General features: G+C 34.3%; 1 protein-coding gene and 1 long non-coding RNA gene across 2 annotated transcripts; one reads left to right on the top strand and one right to left on the bottom strand.

The window, feature by feature from the left end:
* Positions 1–4,763: 4,763 nt before the first annotated feature.
* LOC124448032 (protein ADP-ribosylarginine hydrolase-like) lies at positions 4,764–6,434 on the bottom strand. Its single transcript, XM_046999044.1, has 3 exons — positions 5,773–6,434; positions 4,946–5,156; positions 4,764–4,881 (listed from the first exon to the last, which is right to left on the bottom strand). The coding sequence occupies exons 1-3, from the start codon at positions 6,296–6,298 to the stop codon at positions 4,764–4,766; spliced, it is 855 nt and encodes a 284-aa protein (XP_046855000.1). The 5' UTR covers positions 6,299–6,434.
* Positions 6,435–7,486: 1,052 nt separating this feature from the next.
* LOC124449795 lies at positions 7,487–8,332 on the top strand. The gene is made up of 2 exons (XR_006949602.1): positions 7,487–7,859; positions 8,286–8,332. It is a non-coding gene; the product is annotated as an uncharacterized LOC124449795 (long non-coding RNA).
* Positions 8,333–10,260: the final 1,928 nt, after the last annotated feature.

The following is a 10,260-nucleotide window of genomic DNA, read 5'->3' on the forward strand; positions in this document are numbered from 1 at the left end:
AAGAATGCTGGTTTTCATTTTTGTTTTTGCTGTAGTCCTTTTTTACCGTTCACCTTAAATGATCAGTGAGCAACGTGAGTCTTTTCATATTTTTTGGTGTTTAGTATTAGTTCTGCATCATTCAATAACATTCCTTTAATGTTTTGCATCTTTGCATGTTTTGCTGTCAAAGTTACGTCGAATTCTCCGAAGGAAAAAAGCTTTTGTGTTTCGTAAGTTACCTGCCTCCCCGGTATGAATCTGCGAAAAGTCTCACGAAATTTATAACGCAAAGTGTCGTAAGTTTAAAGAATATAATGTATCACAATTCGCTACGACAGTCAACTAGATTACCCTTGAAAAAAATGAAACTTTTCGTAACAAGTTCTGCCCAATTTTTCATTGGTTAACAGTAATCAATTTTACTTCACGTCACGCGACCAGAATTATTATGATGGTTTATTTTCCAACATGTGCCAGTAACAAGGATATGTAAAATAAACTCGTAGCATTAGTCAATTCAAGACAAGGTTATTTTAATATTGTAAATTATTTCTAGAAACAAGTCTTTCCACTTTTTGCCGAAGGAATTATTTCCCTTCTCACTTATTACACCATACCGCTTTTTTCTTTACTAAGTCCATTTTGATCAACATTCACCTGACATATTAGGCATATTGGTGTTTTTTTAGATAGGCGCTTTTTCTTTGCTGTTTTATTTCCTACAAAACGAGTTAAATTAGATATTCTAATTTTGAATGCCACACATGTCAGTTAAGGTATGTAAGTTAAAGTGTGAATTAACGTGTCACGTAACAATCAACTGATGTATAGAAATACCGTCAAGCACAGAGGTATCTCCAGCATTTCTAACTACGACTTTCGCCATTACAAACGATACTTGACATTGAAGATCCAAGGACATAAAGATCTAGCACTAGCAATGTCTATCTTGTAACAAGTCACATCTTTTTTTTAATGTTTTGTTGAAAAGCTGCTGTAATTGGCAAAAGCTGTAGCATTATCGCTGTCATTTAGTAGTTGTCTATGTCTCAATTTGTATGAATAGCATGTTTTTGATGAAGTTGAATTTATAAACGAATAAATAAGTTTGATTTCATCGTGTAAATCCTCGACTTTAAAGAAGAGTGATATATGTTGTAGGTCGAACATTTGAAATTGATTGATTTTAACTGTCTTCTTGACACATCATATTCTTTTTTAGATGGAATCAAGACAAAGCAGAAATCTATTTTACATCAGAATGGTAATTAATGTGGTACAAAAGGAGCTTGCTCAATTTTTCATCAAACAATGGAACTCTCGTTACAAATCAACACATGGAGAATGGGATGATACCAAAATAGCGGTAAAAATTTTACACTTTAGAATCAGGTAGGAAGTTGGATAAAAAACTACAGTTAAAATATCAGGATGGAGACACCAGTAAATGGGACTGCACAACATTATTCGATGCTATACTTTTTTCAAAATCGATTGGCAAACATCTTGGTAAAAACACAAAGGATGCTGTTCATGCACTTCGTGGTGAGAGAAACAAAGACGCACATTGGTATGAAAGCGAATACTCAGATGATGATTTTGATAAAATAGTCAATATCATTGAAAAATCATTTCAAGATTTGAAATTTTCTTTTGATAAAATCAATGAAATAAAAATCATCGTAATAGTTTTAATTCGTTCCAAGTGCTTCCTTCAAAACCCAATCATTTTTTCGTTGAACGCACTGAATTACAAGATAAAATCATAAACGATCTTGAAAAATTAAGGAATGATAACAATAACGAACTGACATATTTCTACATCACTGGTAATCCTGGCAGTGGTAAATCACAACTTGCAAGACAGGTTTGTGAAAAAATATCGTGTGATTGGAAAAACAAAACTTCGTTTGTAATGACTCTCGATGGGAAGAATGTGGAATCTCTTTTAAAAACTTACTGTGACCTTGGATACCGCTTAAACTGTGACAAGTTTTTGGTTGAAAAATTTAAAGATGAAAATTTTCCGCCAAAGAAAGTCAAGAACCTTCGATCGTTAGTATCTGCTCGATTGAAATTCTGGCAAAATTGGTTCATTATTGTCGACAACGTTGTGCAACTGAGCGAAATTTCTTCGTTACTACCACAAGTAGGTGATCACATGTGGAAAAATGGACAACTAATAATAACTGTTCAGAATACAGATGCTGTACCTCACGATGAATTGTCCAGCAAACATATTTCTATCAGTAGTGGAATGAATGACAGAGAATGTTGTCAATTGTTAAATTCTTACACTAAAGATGAAAATGCTGATGATCAATTGTTGAATGAAGTATCCCACGCATTAGATCGTCAACCGCTGGCTTTGGCTGCTACTGGTTATTATGTCAGTCGTGTAAACAAAACAAACTGCTCATTTACTTGGAAACAATATTTAAAGACAATGTCTTTAGAAGAAGAAAAAAACATTGACCCCAATTTTGTTAAATTTAACTCGGTATATCCTAGAAGTATGTTACAAGCTTCACTTTTAGCTGTCAAACAAAGTGCAGAAGAATCCACAATATTGGCACTGGTTATTAGCTTTTTTTCTATGATATCATTTGATCCTTTACCACGAGAAATTATGGTTTATTATGTTCAAAAAAATGATCCCAAACTAGCTGAGGAAGATATATGCCTTTGTTTAGACGAATGCTCATTGTTCTTGCATTCAGAAAATAATGACATTAGTCTACATCGCGTTGTTCACAAAGCAATTATTGTTTATCAATCTGAACACTCAAATGAAGAACATGAAATGGAAACTAACGTTGATCAAATAGCTCAAGCACTTTATATGTTTAAAGAGAGAGACGACGAAATCAAATTAATGCCGCATCTTGAAAAAATTATTCAATTACTAAAGGCCAACAAGACAAAACTCAACATAAACACTTTACAAGTCTTCCGTTATTTTGTTGAGAGATTAAGACATTTTGGAAAATACGATCTTGCTCTTGAACTATTGGATAAATTTAAATCAGATAAATTTAGTTATGACAAAGCTTGGTATTTTAGTATTCTTGGTCTTTTAAACCATAACACCGGAAAGTATAGCAAAGCTAAAAATCATCATGAAAAGGCTCTGGAAATTCGAAAACAATCGTTAGGTCCAAATCATGTTGATGTCGCTACGTCTTTAAACAATCTTGGTACGGTGTTTCAAAAATCTGGAAACTACGACAAAGCTCTAGAGCTTCACGAAAATGAAAATTCGAAAACAATCGTTAGGTCCAAATCATGTTGATGTCGCTGCGTCTTTAAACAATCTTGGTATGGTGTATGATGAAACTGGAAACTACGACAAAGCTAGAGTTTTACGAAAAGCTCTGGAAATTCAAAACAATCGTTAGGTCCAAATCATGTTGATGTCGCTGCGTCTTTAAACAATGTTGGTATTGTGTATTATAAAACTGGAAACTACGACAAAGCTATAGAGTTTCACGAAAAAGCTCTGGAAATTAAAAAACAATCGTTAGGTCCAAATCATGTTGATGTTGCTGGGTCCTTAAACAATCTTGGTATGGTGTATGATGAAACTGGAAATTACGACAAAGCTATAGAGTTTCACGAAAAAGCTCTGGAAATTAAAGAACAATCGTTAGGTCCAAATCATGTTGTTGTCGCTAGGTCTTTAAACAATCTTGGTACGGTGTTTTGTAAAACTGGAAACTACGACAAAGCTATAAAGGTTTACGAAAAAGCTCTGGAAATTCGAAAACAATCGTTAGGTCCAAATCATGTTGATGTCGCTGCGTCTTTAAACAATGTTGGTATTGTGTATTATAAAACTGGAAACTACGACAAAGCTATAGAGTTTCACGAAAAAGCTCTGGAAATTCAAAAACAATCGTTAGGTCCAAATCATGTTGATGTTGCTGGGTCCTTAAACAATCTTGGTATGGTGTATGATGAAACTGGAAATTACGACAAAGCTATAGAGTTTTACGAAAAAGCTCTGGAAATTAAAAACAATCGTTAGGTCCAAATCATGTTGTTGTCGCTAGGTCTTTAAACAATCTTGGTACGGTGTTTTGTAAAACTGGAAACTACGACAAAGCTATAAAGGTTTACGAAAAAGCTCTGGAAATTCGAAAACAATCGTTAGGTCCAAATCATGTTGATGTCGCTACGTCTTTAAACAATCTCAGTTTGGTGTATTCCCAAACTGGAAATAACGACAAAGCTATAGAGTTTCAGGAAAAAGCTATGAAAATTCAAAAACAATCGTTAGGTCCAAATCATGTTGATGTCGCTCAATCTTTGAACAAAACGTTTGCAGTTTGCATTTTGTGAGGTAAAATGAACCTAAAGATGTAATGATCCTTGTCTATATATAGTTTCACTGATATCTAGTCAATAAACTTACTCTACAGCCCAGGAATCATCGTAAGTTGAACTTAGAACTGCATATGCCCTGAATCTGACATTTTCCTTCAGACTTTGTTTCTAAAGTAAATTGTTTCTATGTTATTACCTAGTAGTAATTTTTATTGTGTGATTCACAAACGTACTAAAGTGTATTGGGATGACAGAATTTTATGACATAAATTTTGTTAAATAAATACTGTCCTGTTAGTTTTTCATATTCTTTGATGCATTTAGTAATTTTTTGCCAAGCTCTATAAGCCTAAGACGATATTCCAGGTTCGTATAATATCCAAAGGGTACCCCTTTCATACGACATATATACCGCCTCACCATGCTGCAGCCAATATTCCTGTACTGTCACTATCTCAACCATGAAACATAGAATAAGAACACAATTGAAACCAGGAATCTTTTACAATCATCAAAGCATCGTAAGCAATCATTGGTGCATCATGACCACTGGACCCACCCCAACCTGCATAACTGACAGATTTATAAAAAGCATCACGTTCAGGTATGTTATATGTCACTGGAAACTTTGGTTCACTGGTTCCATTTGTTAATCCCGTAGTTCAAGATATGACTCCCAACTGTTTTAAAGTAGCCCCAAGCTTTGTTGTCTTCTACATCACGACCAACCTTTTCAATGTATTCCCAAACTTTGGGTAAAACATCTAAAAGTCCTGCTCCCCATTTTTTGGGTATCTTCTGTATAGCATAGGCTGTAAATAAAGCTGCAGTAACAGCCCCAAGATAACCTATAATTAAAATCATTATCTTTAAAGATTGCTAATTTCAGGTCACTTACATTATGATGACCCTATTTACATAATAGCAGCATTTTGATATGAATCATGGATTCAATGGCTGTAGTAGTGGCGATATTAAAGCAAAACAGCAATGGCCATTCATACAGTTTTTAGAACACAGAAATTTGGAAATGTGGAAAAGCGATAAAAAGGATGGATGAAAGATATGGTCATTAAAAGTGAGCAATGTTAGAAGGATGGAGGCATTTGAGATGTGGTTCTAGAAAATGATGGATTGCATAGACTTATGCAAACCTAAGGTCAACCTTCTTTTATTTCATTTATAAATTGATATTAGATAAAAGGATATGAAACATTCATGGTAATGGCTTGATCAAGTAAGTAATCGAAGGAAGAGTTGAAGGTAAAACATCTAGGAAAAGCAAAAGGATTAAAAAGAAAAATTACTATAAGGTTTTTCAAAATGAAAAGAAATGCAGATAACAGGAAAACCTAGCAAACTTTATACAAAGCGACACTTGTCAATAGAAAGAACACTAGACATTAGTGACTTGATAATTGATACATGATCTGAAATCGTTGCTTTATTATGAAAGGTGAATATCTGTGGGGTGATTATGAGTCATCCTTCCACTTTCAACAGCAATTTCAATTAACATTTCAATTTGATCTTCACAAGGAAACATCAAACCTATACACATGGATCTCATAGCTGCACCACATCCTCCACCTCGTTCATTAAATGGTATAATGTAACCTTTTTCCTCAAGAGGTCGTAACATAAAACATGCTTTTGTTGTGGTCTGACCAGGAGCTCTTTCCCACATATCCTCAGCACATGTCTTCTTGTACTTTGTAGCCATAATGCTCAATAACTCTTCCGTTGTTGCCCATACAGAAACCAACGCTTCTGCTGTAGCAATGTGTAGTACAGTGTCGTCACTAACCCTCCATCTTTTAATGTCAATTTTATCAAGTCCTCCGAGTTTTTTTAGTTCTTCATGAATTTGAGTACCACTGTAACAGAATTCCCACAAACCATTCTTATAACCTAGAGCATCCCCCACTCCACTGAGAACCATAACTTCTTCGTATTTCTCGGATAATTGATAATTCGACCAGATTTTCATAAGCCATTTTTAATGTTTACCTCAGGGTATTTTCATGAACGCTTAACATGGGTTTTTGAAACGCGGAAAACACCAGGCTTACCTCAACTTATAAAAACTTTCCTTTGCTTTGTTGCAATATTGTTTCAAACTATTCTGTTTAGATTTAGACGAGAGCGTTGGGAGACTGGGACTGTTATTTTGTAATCCTTAATCTTTACCCGATTCCATGATCTTCAATCTGATTAACATGTTGCTTGTTGCAAAGATACGTTAAGAGTTGAAAAAACTTTTTCAGCGATAATATTCGAAAATATGGCGTTTGCATTGGTGAATTTTTACAACGAAAATACATGGGATATCATTCCATATTCTAACATCATTTTTGAGGATGAAAATATGTCGAAAGACAAAGATGAACTTAAAGGATTCAAAACGTAAGTCATGTGGGGATATGGAAAAACAAAGGGAAACGGCAAGTCGAGGAAATTTCCTGCAGAGATAATAGAGGTTTCAGGTTAGTATTTTTAGTCTGTTGTAGAATTTTTTGTAAAATTTCTAAAAGCTTGTATAATTCAGCCAAAAAACTAATTGCTAGTGAATCAAGCTCTTTCTCTTTGTTATCATTTCTTTCATGAAACAACTTAGCTTTGTTATATATCTGTAAATTTCTGTGTGAAAATCTATTTGTTTATTTCTCTGTCTTGTTTGTAGAAATAGTCATAGTTGATATGAAGGTTGCTGTTATCAATTCAACTTACTGCTTTTTTAGGAGGGAAATACTTTCTGATAAAAAGCCTTTGCTCAAATGTTGTTCTTTCTTCTACATAGCAATAGTTGAGTTACAATACTGACAATAAGGATGTGTCTATTTCCCTGATTTTAACTTGCTTGCTCTTAAATACATGTAGTAATACATTAGGCCAAACTTTGCATAAGGTTGTTTCCTTATAATTTCAGGCATGCTACTGCTTCCAATTGAAAATTATTATTTTTTAATAGTTGTTAAATAGTCATCCATTATTTTGTATAAACAGATAGTAAAGATTATTTACTCAAGACAATGAGAAAAGAAGAAACTTTCTCTATAAATACTGGCAAAGGGTGTCGCAAAAGAATTCACAAAGCAAAGTTTACAATTAAAAATGATAGTGAATCAGATGATGTGGTGAGTTGCCCGAAATATTACATTGACCACATTTTGTTTATATGGTGTTTACTGCATGTTTCTCAATTATTGCCGCCATCATCTATAGTTAGCACTCATGTCACTAATGTGATGATGCATTCATGGAAATTTGTTAAGTACTCCATATGGTATTCATGATTCAAATGTTATTAGCTACTAATTCTATGTTCGAAGGTCTGCATTGCTGAACAAGGCTATGAGCCTAAGAATTTAAATGAGAAGTAGTAGCTAATAACAAACTTTTCAAACAACATGTATAAAATTTTGTATTGTTGTTCTTGTTACCAGCAGGAGCACAGTATTCCTAAAAAGCTAAAGGCATCCGGGGAAAAGAAAACACAGGCTTGCTGCTCAGCCAGTCTTGCTTCACTTATAAAAGAGTGATTAACCAAGGTATGTACTATACACAATGATAACACTAATTATTCTTATCTCTAAATTATGCAATTTTATTATTAATGGGAAATGCTAGGGAATTAAGGTCATTTTTCAGAATAAAATTTGGATGTTGTTTGGTTAAATGCTAAAAAAGTTATTATTACTTTATGATATGTTCCCATTAGTCATAAAATGCTGTTAATTTGAAATTCATTTCTTGTTTGTAAGGGAAAAATCTTTTAAAATACAAACATTGTACAGTGTAAGGCTTGTATAGGGCAATCATACAAAAGAATTTTCAATCAGTGTGGCTTATGAAATTAAAAAATTGAGATTTACATTATAATATATTGTACTTGTTGTTAGTAAAATACACTTTAATAGTTTGTACTAAAAGGAAAATATTGTTAAATATTGCCTAAGTTCTTGTTGATTATTTAGGAGAGTCAGTCAGATGAAGGTAGTGCACTTTGCAATGATAAATGCAAGTATAAAAAAGAAGCCTTGGAACTCAAAGAGAGGGTAAAAATGCTGAAAAATCAGATGAAAAGACTTAATGAGCAAATTGACAATGGCAATGGTAAGCTTGAGGAAAATTTACTTCATTTGTATTTTCAAATCAATGCTTTCTCTGCTTTTCAGTTTTGTCTTCCAAAATGGAGAAATTTGTAAATTGCTTGTTTTATTCAGTATATTTTGGATTTGAAATTTAGTATTGGGTGAAAAGCAACAACTCAATATTACGTAGTGTCATCAACCTTTAGAAGGTTATGATATATCGTTTTAAATTTATAGATTTAGAACTTAATGTTTGTAAATGTAAATCGTCCAGGTTGGTATAGTCCTGAGAAGGACTGTTTTTGTTGTTGTTTTGACTGACGACGTTTCGACAACCTTAGCGGTAGTCATCTTCAGAGTCAAATGAGGAGTAAACGTCAGGTTAGCCGTATTTGTTATCTGGTCTTACGTCATTGTATTGTGTGTACAGGAAATGTGAAATAGCGTATCAAAGAGACTTGTCAGAGACAACCAAAGACGAGATCAGAAGCAGGATAGCCTCCACTTTAAAATCGTCCTCTATACGTCACAACAACTTGACAAAGGAAGAACAACAAGCACTCAAACGACTAAAACACGACAACAACATCGTCATTTTACCAGCAGACAAAGGACGCGTGACTGTGGTCATGAACAGGAATGATTACTTCAACAAAACGAGGCCCAACACCATCACTAGTACGCAAACTAAACAGCAAGATCTTCTCGATGAGAAAATCTAACATTATATCTGAACGTATTTACTATCGACTTAGATGTTCAGTACCACGACCACCCAGACTATACGGACTACCAAAACTTCACAAACCACAAATACCCATGCGACCAATTGTATCATTCTGTGGTTCGCCCACTTACGAACTCTCAAAGTACTTGACTGACATACTGCAACCACTTACAAACAAATCCAAACACAAGCTGCAATCCACTGAAACTTTCATTAAAAAACTGAGCACTGTACAAATACCGGACAACTATATACTAGTGTCTTTTGATGTGAAATCACTGTTCACCAGTATTCCACTTAATCTGGCACTTACTTGTACAAAATTCCTCATTACAAACACCACGGACGTACTGCCATTACCGACAGAAGACATTATGGAGCTACTGGAGCTCTGCCTCACCTCCACTTACTTCCAGTACAAAGGTACACACTACAAACAATTACATGGAACAGCAATGGGCTCACCCGTTTCTGTTGTAGTTGCTGAAATTGTAATGCAATCTATAGAGGAACGGGCGCTCACGACTTACAAACATGCACTACCTTTTTGGTTTCGCTACGTAGATGACACAATCACAGCACTGCATGCAGACGAGATTGATGACTTTCTCACTCACATCAACAAACACAACAGCCAAATACAATTTACCAAAGATGTTGAAGAAAACGGAACTCTTCCTTTTCTCGACTGTTTGGTAAAACATGACAATCAAAACTACGAACAACAGTTTATCGCAAGCCAACACATGCTGACAAGGATTATGTGCTTTGTTATAATAGTTTCTTTGTAGAAACTATTATAACAAAGCACATAATCCCTTTGAAGCCCATGGATGCTTTCGTTCATGATGAAAGAGTCATATTGTATAAGGAGGCTCGCGTTCATCACGAGAGCTATGAGAAAGTTACATTGTAAAGGTAAAAGTAAAACGTATAAACATGCTTAGAGTTTGTTTAAATTATAATTCAAAAGGCAGAAATTGTTTGAACCTTTAAAGTATCTTTGGACGTTCTAGTTTCTTTAATGAGAAGAATTCTTGTAAAGAAAAGAGACAAATTTTAAAAACAAAAAATCCCGTTTTCGGTCCGTGCCTCCCGATACCCGTGATAGTTGAGCACTAGAGCGTCGCA

Source organism: Xenia sp. Carnegie-2017, unplaced genomic scaffold (genome assembly GCF_021976095.1).
Source record: "Xenia sp. Carnegie-2017 unplaced genomic scaffold, XeniaSp_v1 HiC_scaffold_23, whole genome shotgun sequence".
Lineage (NCBI taxonomy): Eukaryota > Metazoa > Cnidaria > Anthozoa > Malacalcyonacea > Xeniidae > Xenia > Xenia sp. Carnegie-2017.

Coding starts and splice junctions, on each gene's coding strand:
- LOC124448032 (XM_046999044.1), bottom strand. CDS start 6,298: ATGAAAATCTGGTCGAATTATCAATTATCCGAGAAATACGAAGAAGTT. Junction 5,157..5,772: donor GACTCATAATCACCCCACAG/ATATTCACCTTT, acceptor TTTTAATTATAG/GTTATCTTGGGGCTGTTACT. Junction 4,882..4,945: donor GGGATTAACAAATGGAACCA/GTGAACCAAAGT, acceptor TAAATCTGTCAG/TTATGCAGGTTGGGGTGGGT.